Below are 18,408 nucleotides of genomic sequence, written 5' to 3'. Positions count from 1 at the left end.
TTCCCTTCCATCCCCACCAAGTTGTATAGTGCATTTCCAACATGGTGTCTCGTGTGTGTTTCACGGTTGAACTGGTTCACCCTTTGTCTCACCATTTCTGCACAGATGAGTTTCTTATCTTTGGTCTGAATATCTAGAAGTCCAGTTTGTAACTTTTGTTTGCCTTTGGAGACAGAACCTTGTGAGAGGATATAAGAAAGAAAAACTCCTTGTAAAGGAACATTTTAAGTTATGTTGATCACCTAGGATTCCCGTATTTGGGTGGATGGTACCCGCGTTAGTGATTAATCTTCTTAAACATTTTCTAATGGAAATCTTTTGCGGGGAAGTGGCTGGGATCACTTATGTCCTGGAATCATTGAACAAATTCTGCTGTGAATGCTGGCTACTCTACCCCACGTAAGGAAATCAGCACATTGACATGTGCGTACAAAGCCAAGTGCCCTCTGTCCAGGTAGATGAGCAATCCGAGTCTCAGATGCTCCACTCACAGACGGTTATTGGAAACCGACACATTGGCTCCACTCCCCTGCAGAGGAAACCAAACTCACTCAAACATGTTTATGGCAGCTGTTTTCGTAACTGTCAGAATTCAGTAGCCAAAAAGGTGTTCTCCATAAGCAAGTGGACACAGACGATTAGTCGTACACATGATGGGTAAGAGGGATCAGTGAAAAAAAACAAGGAGCGAGCTGACAAACCATGAGAAGACCTGGTGAGTGCTAGGCACACATTGCTGGCCAAGAGGAGGAATTCAGAGGGAAATGGCCTCCGGAGAATGGTCCTGTTCCGAGCGCAGGAGCCCAGTGTCCAGGAGAACAAACATGAACACGGTGAAGCATGGTCTCCCGCTCACCCCAAAATTTGTGCGGTCAGGACTGCGACTCCATGGTTGTCCAGGGCAGCCACGAGTTATTCCAAATACAAGACTTCGCTGCCGGGCATGAGGGCTCTGGCTGTGCTACACATGTGGACATTCAGTGTCCTCGTGTTGTTTTAGAGGAACTCGACACTAGCCTCAAGTGTAGAGCTCATTTAAAATCGAATCTACTAAGGCACACATCAGGATTTGCCCACAGAGATTTAAAAATGCTTGTATGCTTCAGGAGAGCAAAAATGAATTTCTGTTTATGGCCGGGGAGGATGTGGTTCAGTTTTTCATCTGTAACGTCCCAGTGAATTCCCCTCTACTGAGGTTTCCTATACGAAAGGACTCGCAAATATCTGTTGCCTCCCGTGTAGGTCACTCTATAGGTGAGTGGACACATTTTTAAAAGACGGTGCTCTGCTTCACCAAGTCTTTATTGTTGCTGATTTTTTTTTTTTTTTTTTTGGCCAGTCCTGGGGCTTGGACTCAGGGCCTGAGCACTGTCCCTGGCTTCTTTTTGCTCAAGGCTAGCACTCTGCCACTTGAGCCACAGCGCCACTTCTGGCCATTTTCTGTATATGTGGTGCTGGGGGATCGAACCCAGGGCCTCATGTATATGAAGCAGGCACTCTTGCCACTAGGCCATATCCCCAGCCCTGTTGTTGCTGTTTTAAAGATGGGGTTGTTAAGATTCCCTTGGCAAATGTTATAGATAAAAAGCAGAAATACTGAGATATTTTATTAGCCTTCTACTCATAGGAGTGGGGGAGGGAGGGAGAGAAAGGGGAAAGGAAAAATGAAAAAGGAGAGAGAGAAACAAGAAAAAGAAAGAAAGAAAAGAATAAAAGGAAGGGAGGGAGGAGGGAGGGTTGCAAAATTTAATTGTGAAACATAATTTCCAACATGTAAGAAAAGCTTACACTTAGTTTATGTTGTTTGTTAATTCAGGGCCCAAACCTTGTATATTGTATTCTTTATTCAAAAGTACTTTTATGACAGATTTGTTTTATCTGTGCCTTTTAAAAATAATTTCTAAAATTTATATACTAGAATATACCATTAAAAGCCTTTTGTAGCATGCTTGTACTACTTTTGAAAGCACTGGGAAATACATTTGAGGAAAATGTCATATCTAATCCCATTAATCAGACAGAAATCAATGTTAATATTTTAATACAGTCTCTCCTAGTTCATCTTTTCTGTGAGTGTGTATATAAAGGTCCCACCTGCATCTTGGATTCATAATATATATGTATTTGATTTTTAAAAACTTCACGTAAATTTGTGAGTACTTTTCCATGTTTCAAAATATTTTACCCAAACCTGAATTGAATGGCTTCGTGATACTCTCTATTTAGAATCTACAACACTTCAAGCAACCTTTTGGGCATCTTCAACTGTTTCCGGTTCTTTACACTCATACATAACAAGCATTGCATAACCTAAGAGATTGTTTCCAGTTGAATTTAATGACCGGTTTTTGTTCCTTGTGGGTTATAGAGAATACAGGGAAATGAATGAAGGCAGTTCTGCGGGTGTGGATGGATGTGGACAAAGCCTGGCTTGTCTGCAGTAGAGCCGCTCCAGTGAGACTCCTCCAGTTGTTGCTGGCTGGTTCCATAAAAGGCTTGGGCACTGGCCATGCTCTAAGACGCCAGTGCATGAGGTGATGGCCCAGGCCTCTAAGAGGTCCTGGAAACGTCCTCCCTGCAAGATCCGAGGAAGTAGTCAGGCCCAGAGCCGTAGCCGGGTGCAGCTCGGTACCGTTGCCTGCGGCGTCAGCTTGGCAAGTCAGCTGGTGTTAGAATCCCGTCCACCTGGGCGAGTTCCTCTAGGGCTCCCCAGGAGGGCACTCGGTTGATTGTGTCCACTGATGTCCACCCCAAGGTGACATTGTAGGAGAGCAGCGGGAAGAGGTCCTGGTCCTTAGAGAGGGGCCAGATGGGGCTGGCTGTTCCCATGTGAGGACAGCCTAGAGGGTACTGGGGCTCAGCCCTTGCCGGAGCTCAGACGTCCAGCCTCCAGACGATGAGAGAAGAACTTCCTGTGGTTACGAAGCCCCGAGGCTGAGTGATTTTCCCGCAGCAGCCCCCGTGCATGCGAGGACACTCAGCTGCGGGTTCTCTTGCAGGGAGGGTGTGTGTGTTGCTCGCCTTTGGTTGGCTGTGCATCAGTGGCTCGTGACTCGCATGTTGCTCCTTGGGTGGTGGGGACAAAGTCCTTGTCCTACTAGTGAAGCTTCTCGAAGCAGCCCAGTCCCCACCTCGTGATCCTTAAGCTGTCGGGAAGGTTTCCTGATGCCGATCGTGCCAACCTTCTTGCTTCGTCATCCCAGCCAGGAGCGCTGGGTCTGTGTCCCCCCAACGCTTTGCCACTGCCCCGTCCAAGGCCATTGCCTCCTTGCAAATTTCCTGCGTCCCCCCGTCCCCCTATAGTTCCTCCAAGCTCCCCTCCCCCTCCACAGGACCTGGATTCTTCTTCATGGGGAGAAAATGGCACGTAGCATCATTCCATCCTCTGTCCCTCCTCCAGGCCAGGCCTCCCTCTGAGGTGTCCGCCCCCCCCCCCGACTTCTCCCCCTCTGCCTTGGAGAGGGGGAGAGGCCGCCCGGCAGCCAGCTCCGCCTGGTGTTACGGCTGCCCTCCTATTGCATTTGAAGATTTCCCAGAGATAAGCGACATCTCTATTAGGAGAGACATTAAGGGACAGAAAGCGCCAGCTGCCCACATGTCCGTGGGCTGATAAGCGAACCTGGAAAAGGCTGCATTTTTCTCAGAACACATTTGAAATCTGTATGGTAACAAAACATGCTTTTTTTTTTTCTTTTCACCAGCAGAGCAAATAAATAAGCTGCTTTGGGGGAATAATTAAAGGCGTGATTAATGGGGTGCAGGGCACCAGCTAGTTTCGCGTGAGGCTTTAGTCGATAAATATTTACCGGCTGCCTACGTGGGGCGCACGCAGAGCTGCCTCGCGGAGGAAGCCGCTGGCTCGCTGGGAAAGGCGGCCTGGGGGACGGGAAATCCCGTTCCACGCAGGGATGGGAAATCCCGTTCCACGCGTGCTCTCCATCCGGCTCTTCGTTCTTCCCAAGCCCAAGGTCTCTGCTCCTCGCTTTGTCTCCGAAACACCCCTCAATAGGCGTCCTTGGTGAAATCGTAGCTTGTAATTGGACGGTTGACCTTTAATGATAGACTGGCTATTCATTGATGCGAATGCCATTCTAACTAGCTCCCCAGATAATCCTTCATTTGTCGAAAGGTTTCCCTCTTGCTCATCTCTGGATTTCATAGACGCGAAACTGGAGTTGACCAGTCCAGGATACTGTGGTTTATCTCAACCAGACTTTTATTTGTACTTTTTTTTTTTCTTGAAAAACAAGTTCTTACTAACGGGTAACATAATCATTGTTAAAAAACAAATGTGGGCGATTCCTAACACATACAGGAGTGTAGGTACAAAGGGCAAATGGCTTGGTCACATGGAGACGGTTACGGAACCCCCTTGGAGGTGTCCCAGCTAGCCCCATCATCCTGTCCCCCACTCTTGTACACACACAGAGGTGCGGACGCTGACAGCTCTGCTGCTGACAGCTTGGGAGCTTGACCTTTTATACGTGCTTGGAAGGAATCCTGCGTGTCTCCAGGCCTTAAACCATTTCTTCCATGTGGTTCTCACGGATGGGCAATTCATCCTATGGAGATTATGAATTAACTACTCTACTTTATTGTACTTACACATTGTTACTTTTACCTAGTTTTACTACTCTACGCCACTGTTTCGTCCTGATAACGGTCGTTAGCGTTGTGCGTAATACCATCGTTTCTCTTCATTGTAGCTTTGCCTCGGAAAAGCTAGATTGTATCTTGAGGGTTGTCGGAAGCACACCAGTGCTACCCTTCTGATTTTTGTCCTGGGTAGAGTGGTTTCCGGTCCTCGCAGGGGACCCTTCTGGGTTTTGCTTCCCCCTCTTTCTGGTGTCTGTTGCTGGGCGCTGATCTTTGGTCCTCGGCGTAGGAGGTAGGATTGCCCCTCAGCAAACACACTGCCGTTGGCCTGTTTGTCCTCTTCCTCAGCACCCCGCCGCTGCCCTGTCAGCACGTGGGTTTCTGCCTAGCATGACCACTGGAGCGCCCCACGCCCATTAGCATGGAGAGAGCCAGTCCAAGGTTAGCGTGCTTTCTTCTGTAACAATGTAGGAATCCGTGAACTCGGGCAGCGTGTGGAGGGAGATGTCCAAATGTGCTTTAAACGTGACTCAACTGTTATAAAAAGTTTAATGGTTGTCATAAAGCTCTTAAATTTTATTACCACGAAAATCTGTGGTGATTAAAAGCTCACAGTACCCTTTAATGATAATAAGTGCTCAGGACATCGTTCCCCAGTAAGTGGACTTGCCAAGTGTATGGATTACAGTTTATATCGTCTTGTTAGAGGTCGACACGCCAAAGGAAAAATACAAGTGCTTCTTGTTTTCTTCCTTCTCATATGCATCAAGACCTTGTGGAAAATCTGCTCCAGACTAAAGGCATCAGAAGCTGCTTCTCGGGGCCGGGGTGGGGATGGCGGAAAGCTGCGCCTCCTCTGGCCTGGCCGGAGGCTCCCATACCAGGGCAGGGCCGGTGCTGAGCCAGTGGGTCCTTCTCTCGCAGGGCCGCGCCCTCCCGCGCATCCCAGCTCGCTCTTCCGCAGGCCTCCGCCGGCACGCAGCCCGCTCGCCATGGCCGCCCACCGTGGAGGCCTTTAGCTGCCCCCGCTCAGCTCAGCTCAGCCTCGGGTGAGACGCCACACGCACTTCACAGGCCTCCGCGGAGGCGGGGGCGGGGGCGAGGTCCAGGAGCATCTCTTTCGGGCACACCTAGTGTTGCACTGGGCACAGGGCTCATTCTTCCACGGGAGAGCTAAGTGAGCCTGTAAATATGTTTGCATTTACAGATTACGGCACTGAAACGTCATCATAATTCTTCAGCGGGGGGGGTGAGCACAGAAGGAGGAGGCCGTGGGAAGCGGGGAGGGAGGCTCGGAGATGAGTACATCCTAGCCACGGCAGAGTGCGCGGAGGGAGCGGGAGATGCGAAGCCAGGGGCCGCGGAGCGCCTGTGAAGAACAGGAAACTAACTGCCCAGGAGAGGAATCCCTGCGGTACTCGCGATTGCTACAGCACCAAGGCCAAACGCCTTAGGAACCTCCACTGTGTTATGTCACTGATGGTTATGATTGTGGGAATCTCTTGTTTAAAGTATATATATATATAAATGGTTTTCCTCTTCCAAGACTTATAAACCTCACCAGTGAGTCTCTCTGCGCCTAACACTTCGGAAGGATTCGAGTTATGAATTCAGTTCATTGAACACATACCGACACTTCAGACGGTCCGTCTCTTGCGCTCATTGTCCAGTGTCATCTAGGTCGTAAGCGGTGTGAGGAGGGCGCTGTCCGTAGCGGTCCCTTATCGTCCTTTAGTGGCCACTCAGCTTCCCATCTGCTAGAGGCTGCCCAGTCCTGGCGGTTTGCAGTTCTTGTATAAAGGCCCTGGCCGGCTCATGAGGGCTGCACCCCGTGGACTAAGCCGCTCCCAAAGGCCCGCCCTCCACAGCATCAGCGTCTGGGCAGTGTCCCGTGCATGGGCTTGGGAAGCAGAAGAAGCACTCCGTCAGCCCTGCGGTCAGGGTACTGCCTTTGCTACCCAAGATTTTCACGATAAAGCATGCCAACGGTGGCTTAGGATAACGAACATCGAGTTTCCTCCCGGCTGTAGATTCCAGAAGCCCTCCAGCCCGGACATCAGCGAGTTCAAGCACACTCTGTTCAGGAGGGAATGTTTTTCTGCCCTCTCCAACGCCTGGCACCCCTCAGGCGTATCTTGCGACAGTGTCACCCCAATCTCTGTTCCCATCTTTGCGTGACTGTCTTAGCTATATCGTATTGCTTCTCTTCTTAGAAGTCCATCGGTCAAACTGAGTTAAGGGAACTCAGAACACTGGTTGAACCTCTGCAGTGACCCTCTGCCCAAATGAGGTCACAATCACCGCTCCAGGCTTGGTGCTTTCATGTAACATCTGCAGGGGAAGCAATCCAGCTCACAGCGGGAGTGAGGAATCACTCGGTCCCACTCATTCAACTCGCCGTAGACTTGAAATTGCAAGCGAAAAAGCTACCAGGAAGACTCATCACATGAAAGAGCGGCACCCCTTCGTCCACATTCCATTCAATCATTTTACTAATACATCAGCATTAATGTCTTATGGAATTGTCACCAAATGAGACCTTTAGTTATAGCCACTGGGGTTAAATGGTTACATCCTATAAGCCAGAAGAAGTATTTATTGACACGCAGGAAATATCATTCACAGTTGGGTGTGCATGTGTCAAACATGTCAGCTCTACCTCCAAGACATCAGGAATATAGATTAGGACAAATCGGAAGTGGAGTGGCCTTGTAGCTTCTACAATTAAAGATGAAATGTGCTCAAGGGCTCCCGGTAGGAGCAATCAAGTCCTCGACTGCAGCTTCGATGGCGGGGCTGGTGCTAATTTTTCATGTGTAACGTTTAGTACTTTCATTCCCTGATGTAAGCCAATCTTGATGTGATTGATTTATTTTCCAAGAGCAAATTAAAAAAAAAAACTTTCCCTCATCTATACTGCACAAATTAAACGTGTGTTGCTAGTCTGGAGTTGCAGGTCTACCGTAGAGTGCTTGCCTAGCAAGCTCAAGGCCTGGCTTCAGTATTAAGCTCCACAAAAATAGGGGTCTGTTTGAACTGTGAAGTTTTTCTTCATTTGGAAGTTATTCTTTCGGAGAGACGGAGGCTAATCATGGAAGCCAGTACATAAAGCTTGGAGCTGAAAATGGGGTTACATGCGTGTGAAACCAGCACTTAGGAGGCTGAGCAAGAAGATTGTGAGTTTAAGGACTGACCAAGACACATAGCCAGCCCTTGTTTAAGAAAAGAAAAGCAAGAAAGAAGATTAAAAGGGCTATTCATCCATATTTTTATAAGTACTGTATTCATTTATTTTAAAATAGTATTTCAGATTTGTAAGATGTAATACCTGAAGCTACTATTCTTCTTTCATGAAAGTTTAGGCTTGTTTTATATGTGAAAGACTCTGTCTCAGGCATTAACCCTTGTGTGTCTCATCTCCTGCAAATGTAAGCAGACATCCCAACAAATGCACATAGCAATACAGGAGGGAATTAACAGGAGGGCTCAGAAAGGCTCAAGCCTACATGTGTCATTAATCTGTGCATCAGTTCAGGAGAGTTTTGCTCTCCTTTTTCATATTTATAGCTGAAAATTTACATATGGGGCTCTTATAGGAGAATTAGATTTGAGATACAATACGAACATTTTGAACAGTTATCAAGTACTTACCTTAGATGAGCAAAGATGTATTATACTGCATGTATGTAATCGTATTATAAATAGGAAATCTTACAAGTGACATATTTTGTTGTTTTGTGCTTTTTAATCATTGTAACAAGTGAGGGGTTATCGTGTGGTATTTCCATAATGCATAAAATATATTGGATCATATTTACCCACATTTGTTGAGCTGATTTGCTATACCTAGGGGGTTCTGGTTATTTTTAAAATAAAAATGAGCAGAAGCTGAGCACCAGAAGCTCATGGCTGTAATCTTAGATTCTCGGACAGCTGATAAAGAATTGCAGTTTGAAGCCAATTTGGGCATAAAAATCCACTAGACTTCAAAATAACCTGAAAGAAAGCAGCACTTAACAGTGTGGCTCAATTGGCAAAACACTAGTCAAGCAAGAAAGCTGTGAGTTTGAAGTTAAACCCCTGCAAGGCGAACAATCATGCGGCATGAACAAAAAAAATCAAGTAGGGTGCCCTATCAGTGCTAACTCTCAGACACATGACTCAGTTTCCCTTTGATATGCTTCAGTTAGGACCCCATGAAGCTACTAAGAGGAAAGATCTTGCCAGGTGCCCATGGCTCACACCTGTGACCCTAACTATTCAGGAGGCTGAGATGTGGAGGATCACGGTTCAAAGCCAGCCCGGGACACTCTATGTTCTATCATCTGGAAATAATCTGGGACACTCTATCTCTAACTAACTAGCAAAATGACAGACTGGAAGCGTGGCTCAAGAGGTAGAACACCAACAGTGAGCTAGAGTACACAGTTCTGAGTTCAGTATCAGTAAACAGACACACACACACCTACACACACACACACACACCTACACACACATACACAGAAAGAGAAGAGTTCTGACATTTTGAGAACATTTTTGTATTGCAGCAGATCAACTCATTGTTTTAACGGGAGCCATGATCAGTTAAAAACATACATTTACTTTCGACATGTGTGGGCAAATAATAAAAATATCCCAGCTATGAGTCATACCCATGGCATTGTCAGTGGTATTAACGTGGGGGTAACAAGACATCAGGCAGTGGCATTTACACACGCTGAAGGGGAAGAATGTGGCACCAGCACCTGTGAGATGTCAGCCCCCCTCAGAGTAGCCCGGCTCTCCTAATTCACCCTGTATGCGCATTCTTTTGTGTCTCTCTGCCAGGAAGCCCCCATCTTGCTGTGACCTGTTTGGAAGGAGACCGGAGCCCCTTCTCAAGGTCTGCCTAGGTCAGGGCAGAAATTCGTCTTGGGCTCCCCTGGGTCCCAAAGGGGCAGGTTTTGCCTTAGAACTTGCCTAAATTCCTATACATAACGGGAGACCGCATGCCAAAACGTTTCATTGCAGCCTGCCAAGGAGTCTCCGTTCTTAGCTTTACATCTGCCTTTTTACGTCAAAACATCAACTCCCGGTGTGAGTTCTGTAGGCGACGGTGTGGAATATCCCTGCTGTATTCCTGAGGGAGCTCCGAGCGCCTTCCCAGGACGACACAGGAAGACTGAGGTTTGGGGAAAGCTCAAAGACCTCTGCGTACAGGATGAACCAGAAGCCACGGGCATCCAGAACGGAGTGAAAGGACCCCCGAGGAATGGATTGTGTGGTAGCGTGAGGGTAAAAAGAGCACTCGCGGACGTGTTCCCAAATATTCCAAAGGCCAGTGGTTCGAACTTTGCTCTTAGCTCCGTCCTCCTCTCCCCTTCCCTCTTTCCATCTCTTCCTCTCTCTTTCTTTCCTAACTTTCTTCTTTCCTCCTCTCTCCTTTCTTTCCATCACCTTCCTCCCCATCCCTTTCCTCCTTCCCTCCCTCCCTCTGTCCTTTCTTTTTCATTTTATATCCAATGTGATACCACTGTCCTTGTAGTTGGTATTTCTGCAGTTCTTATTTCTATTACGATGGCCAAGCACTGTAGCTACCTGGACTCCTAAGCCAATTGTTTTCATGTATACAGAGGTAGACAGCCGCATACCATGCTGAGAGCCTGGCGAAGGGCGACCCCACCGCGAGCTTTGGGGCGACCTCGCTGCGTGCTGCATTGATGGTGCCTCACTGGCCACCAGCCTGGACCTCACAAGGCCACTCGTGTCCACAGTGCACCAACCCACACTCTCTCTCGGAGCTCTTTTGAGATGCTCTGTTAGAGTCTAGCCAAACGAGTGTCCACCAAGTTCACTTGAACAAAAAAGACTGAAGATAAGTGATTACCAAATAAAAAGGAATTCACTACTGACGCGGGCAAGGGGATTGGGCCGTACACAGGAAAAGCGGGTGTCAGAAGCAGCCAGTCCTGCTGGGGCTAAAGGGGTGTGTCCACCCCCTGCCGTTACAGAAGAGGTCATAGCCCTGTGCGTAGCTTGTGTGGTGTGGAGGGGTGGAGGAGGCTCAGTAAAGAATAATGAGCCATGGAGATGATTCATAGGGCCCGTTCCGAAGCACGAATGCGAATTTCACCTTGCATCTATGCTGCTTGTACAGAGGGGTTGAGCACAGAAGTTCCCAGAAGTGCGGCCAGAAATGATCCCTCTGGGTTTAAAAGATGTGGTATAACCAACCGAATTCATCCGTCCCTTCGTGGCCACCGGGTTTTGCTTTTCACTAGAGAGAGGTTTTAGAGGCAAGGACAACCCCATGGGCCCCATTAGCATAAACTCTAAGTCACTTCGGGGCAAGCACAGTTCCCTGAGGAGTTTCTCCGAGAATAAGGAATGCACCTATCCGATGGGCGGGGCGGGGAAGCTCGGTGTGACCCCCTATTGTTCTCGAGGAGTTCACGGCTCAGATGTTCTAAGGCTGCGGGGCATTCCCATCGCGTCAGAACCAGGACAGCACAGGCCTTGCCTCCACGTGGAGCTATCCATCTACCGATGCTCCGGGGTGCTCTGCGGGCCTGGGTGTCACCAAACCTCCTTCGACATAGTTCCCTTAAAAACAACTCCGATTCCCTCCCGGATTCTCCAAGTCTTGATCTCACATACGTGATCCGGGTTGGAATGAAGCTTGGCATCTGCCTTTTATCTTCACGGTATGTATCACGTCTTCTTTTTCTTCTTCTTCTTCTTTTTCCTATAGGCTGGGGCCAATGTCTTTCTCCAGGACGTCAACGGAAATATCCCCCTAGATTACGCCCTCGAAGGGACAGAATCCAGCTCTATCCTGTTGACCTATCTGGATGATAACGGTAGGCTGAAACTCGGGGTGTGTGTGTGTGTGTAGGGGAGGAATTAATACATAAATGCCTGGAAATAAACACGTGGTTGAGCTATCCATACCTGTCCGTCGCCATAGGCCTGCGGGCTAGGCTCTCCTACTGGCATTTCCTCTGCTGGTCAGTGGGCAAGGCCCCCTTTCCAGGGTGCAAGGCCTTGTGCTCCAATGGAGGCAGCTTCCCTCGGGCCGGCGGACACCGAGGAGGAGGCGGCGGTGGTGAAGGGAAGCCCTGCGGCGTCTGCACCGTGCGGCCGGCAGGGCAGTGTTGGTAGTTCTGATCTATTCAGCAAGGGAAGCGAGCCGGCACGGGTGAATTCTGAGATTGTGGGAACCAGGCCCGTGGCGAGTGTTTCCTCCCCGAGGCGTGCGGTCCCGGGGCGGGGGGGTGGGGGGACGGTAAGCCGGTGACATCCTAAGTGGATCCGCGTGAGCCTCACGCTGTCCCCCGCCTCGTGACGCCCAGTGGTAGGAGCATCGTCATCGGAAGAAGGACCGGTCGGTGGTCCTGGCGTGAGCCAGAGAGGCGTGGGGCTGAGCCCCGACAGGCCGCTGACAGGGACAGGGCAGCTCATTACAGGAAGCTGGTGTGGAATCCGTGAGTCAGCTCTGCCGGTGGTGGGAGAGGAGGAGGCAGGCGCTTGAATCCCAGGGGGTCCGTGGCGTGGTGACAAGAAAGTGCAGAGCCAGACCCCGCCTTTCCCCGGCTGGTGAGGGGCAAACGGCAGCAGAGAGGGGGCGATGCTCACCAAGATGAGCCCGGTCAGCGGAAAAGGCCGGGTCCTCACTGGCCCTGGCCACGGCGAACCCCCCCTTCTCCTCTGGGAGGGACGTTCTCCCACCATCCTTCCTGTGCTCTGAGTGCCTGGTCTCCTCCTCTCGCTAGTCTTTAAAGCTTTATTCATAAAATAAGGCCTCATTGGCTCAAAAAGCCAGGGAGGAGTGGTTAGCCTTGATGGATACCAGGCCGTCCACGCTGAAGGTCACCCCGGCAGGGTCAACGCAGTGCCCAGTGCCCCTCTGCCCTGTCCTACAGGAGAAGGCACTGGCTGGGGTCTGCTGGAGGCAGGTCCTCTCTTGCTAACGGCAAGGGTGCTTGAGGCCAAGCCCATTTCCTGGCTGGAGGTTAAGGACTGCGTCCCCTGAGCAAGCAAGCTGCAAGGAAGGTCACAGCTCGAGGAGATTCTCAGGGAGAACTGAGTACACGGTGCCGACCACCGTCTTGTACTTGGCAGTTTGAAAAAGTACTCAGGAGAGTGAGAACCCACGAACGTTTCTTATTACCACAAAAACCCAGCAACAACCGTGTAATAAGTATAATCATAATAAGGAGATCAAAAAAGGGGACTTTTATGACAGATTGCGCTGCTGATTTTATGGGAATGGACTTAGCTCCAAACCCATCAAGCCGGGCCCATTAGCTCTGTGCACTCCTTGTCTGTATATCAATAAAATAAATTTCCAGCTGCTACAGAAAAAGTAATGTGGCTGTGCTTCCTGAGCGAGCTGGTTTTACGAGTGTTTTCGGCTTTCCTTGGGGGTCTGAATTTCTAAAAGCCACAGTCATAAATGTTTCCTTTTAGAAAGGAAAATTGAATATCTGTTAGCATATACATCAACGTCCTTACACATCTTTCCAACCCAGTAGAACATTTTGTTTGGCAGGAAATATGGGTAAGTGCACGGCTGATATTATCTAGCCAAGGTAAAGCCCCCAAATGGGTGGATTTCTGTGGGAGGTTGATTTAAAAAAAAAAAATAGGAAGAAAACCAAGAAGCAGCTCCTGATACTGAATTGCTAGGAGGAAATGTGTCATGAGTGTGACTGTCCTAATCAGTTTGTAAGAAACACATTTTCTGGAACAAACTCAATTTGCTATCTCCACTGCCTTTAATTCCATTTTCCTTTTGTCAGTACTGCTGTCCTGCTGGGCCTCTTCTTCCACCAACCCTCCCCTCCCCTCCCCTCCCCTCCCCTCCCCTCCCCTGCTGCTTGGTCTTTTTCTGCCTCTTGTCAGTCTCCATTCTGCATGTCCAGTCCCACGTAAACGCTGCCCGCCTCCATTTATTCTCCGGCCCTCTCCGTGGAGCACATTTGGAACTGTCTATCGCAGCAGCCCAGGGTGATGTCCTCACAGATTTCTCATATTGCAAATTGAGGCGGTGGCTGTTGTTTGGCCCTGGGTATTTCCGCCCTGTGTTTTCATAACCAGCTGGTGGTGGTGGAGCCTGCGTCCCTTCCCATCACGCCTCATGCTGCTGCAGATCGGGTAGATACCACGCTATCTGCTGTGACAGACGCCAGGCACAGGTGGCGGGGGGTGGGGGGGCAGGTGAGGCCCCGACTGAGCAGATTACACGCAAGCTCGCTCTTCGCAGGTCCTCATTGTGCTGTCATTCCGGCTTATGCTGTGAACCTGGGCCTAGCAATTAACCTCGGCTCCCCACCTAGGCTTTCCGGGATGTCAAACGGGGCCAATCACAAGGGCTGATTGAGCCCCTGGTGGATGCCGTATCTCCTGTGTAAGATAAACCAGCCAGCCTGCGGCAAAAGCAACCAATGCTAAACGAAGCACACACGGGTCAGAAAGAAGTGAGGGCAGAGCCCAAGTCGACGCGGACAGAGTCTCCGTGTGTGTGTGTGTGTGTGTGTGTGTACATGCACGTGCGTCTGTGTGTGTCTACACACTTACGTATCGGACACACATATACATACATACCCATACACACGTGTATGGATAGATACAGTGCCTGCGTCCCGTCAAAGCCGATTCGACCTTGACCATGCACACGTCACCGCCACTGACTACCCACAGACCACCTCCCTCGGCCTTCCAGAACTTTCTATCGCAGGGCTATTTCTGTCTTCTCCTCATAGCCTTCTGTCTCTTCAGCAGTCACCAGCCCTTAGCCACCCAGCCAGGAAACTCTCTGGTGGTCTTGCCACGATTTTCCTTCCTTCTCTGTGAGCTCCTTTCCACGCCCCCTTCTATGCTCCGATTCCACTCAGGCCCCTCCGTGTGGGCTTTACTGGAGAGGCTTCCATTTTTGCCTTTACACAACGGCTGGGTCCTCCTCCCTGTGGCTCATTTGTGACCACCCTCGGGCTCTCGGGATTATTGCTCTAGCTTTACTGTTGTGGAAGAACTTTAGCCTCTGTGGGAAATCTTTTATGATGCGTCTTGACTTGGAGGTCAGGTGATGTGAAGTGACATGTCCAGTACACAGTTATGATTGTCCCCGCACACGCTGTCTTCCCTGCTCACCCCCCAAAGCTTGCAAGGCTGGTATCAGTACGTATGCTTTCCCAAATACTTCCGGTCTAACTGTCACCCAGTCCCCTCACCAACCGCGCTGTTGCTGCCTGAGGTGGAACTCTGGCCTCTCTAACTTGGGTACGTGCATCTCGTCCAAAGCTTGCCACTGCACCCTAGCCCCTCTGGAATCCAGTGCCCGCCTGCAGAGGGCCCCTGACTAATAAGGTTAGGATAATCTCGTGGGGACGGGAAACCAGGGGGGGTCCCGTGGGTTGGCATGTTTGCAGCGTTGATATCCTCTGGTGCATAGGTGGCTGACTCAGAGCAGGCACGAGGGAACTGTGGAGAAAGGACAAGTGTTCCCTGGCGGACATTTAGCTCAGGACATTACAGCACACGCCTCACTCAAGAGAAACACTCAGTACTCCACTCAGTGTTAGTTACCTTTCTTTTGTGAATAATCATGAGACATCCGATGGCGCTGTCTTTTAGTGTTTTATTACTTTGAAGTAGTTTCAGTCAGGAATATCTCAAAAACAGCACCGAGAATTCTCCAACATGTTCGCAGAGTAACCCTAATGCCGCCAACTCTGCCATACCTATAGTATACTTACCAAAGCTAAGAAGTTAATTAACTACGATAGCTATTCAATGTTCTCTTCTTTTGATTAAAGTACATTTTCCACCACAGTACCTGATATCTCGTTTAGGATCGACAATTTTGGCCAGAAAACAAAATGAGTGAGCAAAAGTTATATCCTAATGATTTCTTTCAATTTAAGTAGTTTAAACTCCTTTGGTGGAAGTGCGCATATAATCAATACTAGACTTTCCCCTGAAGAATAAAATCTAGTTAGAAGCAGAATACATACAAATAGAAACAATTATTGCCTGTAGGAATGATGGCTCATAGGGCATGAAGGGCTTCTTAGAAGAGTTGGTTGGAAGAACACATGGCCAACTAACCCTGTTCCTTTATGCTCAGCAGTGTCTGTGCCTGTGGACTGAATGGTTCTTTCTCCCCCAGGGGTAGACCTGACTTCGCTACGCCAGATGAAGCTTCAGAGACCAATGAGCATGTTAACGGATGTCAAACACTTCTTATCATCAGGAGGAAATGTGAATGAGAAAAATAATGAGGGAGTGACACTGGTAAGTAATACATTTTACCCAGAAACTGTTTGCACTGATAAGTGGATTCTAAAATGTACACGTGGATATGATTACCCATTTGGTAATAGACATTTCTGATCACAAAAGTACCACACATCCATCGTAGAACAATTGGACGTCTCATAAACAGGTAGGAAAGAAAACGTAAAACACGTACCGCCTCACCTCTTTGGTGGGAGTCAAGTAAGCGCAGAGAGGGATCTGGTCCCTGGAAAGAAAACAGACAACAGAACATCTTTTAAGAGGAGAAATGCAGACCTATTTTTGCAATGTTGTCCGAGAGCCTCTTAGCCACCTGACGGAGATGTGGAGTTTATGTTGGGACTTTGAAGTCTGGAAGTGAGGAAAGATTTTCAATGAATAGAGATCTGTAGAGCATTAATGTAACAGGATATTGTAGCATAAGTGGAGACAGAGAAGGAAACGGGATTTTTAGACCGAGCCACAGAGATGAGGGAGAAGAAGGGAATCCAAGAAAGTCAGGCAGAAGGACAAGCACGGAGGTGGGAGGAAAGCCAAGAGAAGGACACATTCTAGGAGTCCAGGGCAGAGGTGACCTGCCCGGAGGAGGAACGGTGGACTCCCGTAAACAGAAGCGGTGGCGAGCGCTTCGTTAGACTCAGAATGGGGGAGCTGGCTCATGTGCCCTGAGAAGGGATACTTGGGGAGAATGGTAAGGTCAAAAGCACACGGGAGTGCGCTATTTAAGGGGTTCACTTATTGCAAGTGCCTCTCACAAATGGAGCCCTCTCATCAGTGTGCTGGAAATATTTCAACTTCATGATTTTTCTTTTTTTAAAAAGCCATTGCTATGTGAAAGTCACCTTCATGTTTCAATCTCTGCCAGTTCTCCAGTAGAGAAGCAGCAGAAAGGAATCCACACAGACCAACCGATGGCTATCTTTTGTACCGTCGTCCTCAAGGGTGATATACCTGTGGCTTTGTTCTCGTGCCACGGAGGAAATTGCCAGTGATTGTTCTGTCAGGACTAAATCCCGTGGTGACGATCTCTCAGCCGTTGAGCAGAACGTCACAGTGAAAAGAGGACAAGGAAGCCGCCCTTGCTCCCCAGCTCGGTCCTCCCTTTCCCCCCCTCCCCAGCTCAGTCCTCCCTCCGTAGCATTCCTCCAGGGCTAGCCTATTTCTGCTAATAACTCACAGCTGGCTTTTCTTTTGTGTAGGGCATGCTGTGCGATTCTGCCTATTTTTGAAGATACAGGATAACAAAACACTCTAGTGTGCACATTGATTTCTATAGCTTGAGTTAGAATGTCGCTTGCAGCTGGAAATAAGGCGAACGCTCTCACACTGCTATATTGTTACGTGAAAGGCAGGCTATCCAAGCAAAGTCTCAGTCATTTTGAACTTCTGTGAAAGTGGCTTTTTGTTGATTTCGTACATATTTATTTCAACATGCTACAAAACAACCAAGTGGCATATCAGGTTTTCATAAATGTCTTTTAGTGTTTACTAATATCCTTAAAAAAATAAATATAAGCTTTGGGAAATATAGGTTTTGTTGTTTTTGTTTTTTTAACAAATACTGTGTTCCAAAGCAACTAAAAATAAATTCCTGAGTTTGAGTGTTTAAATTCTCTTTGAAAATAGCCCTTCAATAACTGGTGTGTGGTGTGTGTGTGTGTGTGTGTGTGTGTGTGTGTGTGTGTGTCTGAGTGTGTGTATAATATTCCTGAGACACTGGTCAGCAGTTGCTTTTCCACAGAGTTGGATCTATCATAGCTCAATTCAAAGATTAGAATGTCAGGTCCCATAAAATGATTGACCCTCCCCCATGAGCCAGGAGTTATTATTTTATATCATGCTTTCCTTGACCGTCTAGAGTTGACCATGGGCCCCCAGTGAGAACAGTGTTGAAAGCATAATAGAAATATTGCGGAGAATGACAAGGAAAACCAGTTATCAGGAAAGACAGTCGTAATAATGTTAAGACTCAACTTGTAGTATTTAGTATCTGTGCTTCTTCGTTAACCAATTAAACAGCAGATCTGCTAACGACTTTGCTTGCAAGGCGGTATAGTGTTTTGAGATAACATACTACAGCAGTAAGGCCACGGGAAGTCATCGCCGTTTCTTTTATCATAAGGTGCTGCCCATATGCGCAATTTGCAGAGTTCTGCATTTCAACGAGGGCCTTAAGAAATCACAATGGACCTCTTTCCCACCCAGCCGCCAAACCCTCTGAGTTCTCCCTCACTAGGGGCAAGCAATTCACCCGAGGACCAACATTTAAGTACACACTCATCCATACTTCTTTCTAATTTTCTCCCTATTATGTTGGGGTGATTAAAAAAACACACACACACAGATCTACCACTTAATGGTAAAATAAGCGAAAACCCTGTAACGGTGGGAAAAGAGCAGTGCCGTGCAGCGCACGGACGGCTCGGACCCGCTGCAGGGAAACGTTCAGACTGTGTGAGTGGAGCTGAGACTCGGCCTTGCTTCATTACTGGCCAACACGAGGACCTGGGTCACTTGTGCAAAACATGCCAGGGA

The 18,408-nt window shown here is 48.6% G+C and overlaps 1 protein-coding gene across 1 annotated transcript in view; it reads left to right on the top strand.

The window, feature by feature from the left end:
- The window catches only part of Myo16 (myosin XVI), a 328,439-nt gene that overhangs the window by 114,495 nt on the left and 195,536 nt on the right, over positions 1-18,408 (top strand). Inside the window, exons 5-6 of the mRNA XM_048341097.1 lie at positions 11,327-11,435; positions 15,746-15,870. Of these exons, the coding sequence (XP_048197054.1) occupies positions 11,327-11,435; positions 15,746-15,870 (234 nt within the window). The remainder of the gene's footprint in view (positions 1-11,326; positions 11,436-15,745; positions 15,871-18,408) is intronic.

This window comes from Perognathus longimembris, chromosome 3 (assembly GCF_023159225.1).
Source record: "Perognathus longimembris pacificus isolate PPM17 chromosome 3, ASM2315922v1, whole genome shotgun sequence".
In the NCBI taxonomy this organism is placed as follows: Eukaryota; Metazoa; Chordata; class Mammalia; order Rodentia; family Heteromyidae; genus Perognathus; species Perognathus longimembris.
The sequence above is the reverse complement of the archived record's forward strand: the minus strand, read 5'-3'. Positions and strand labels throughout refer to the sequence as shown.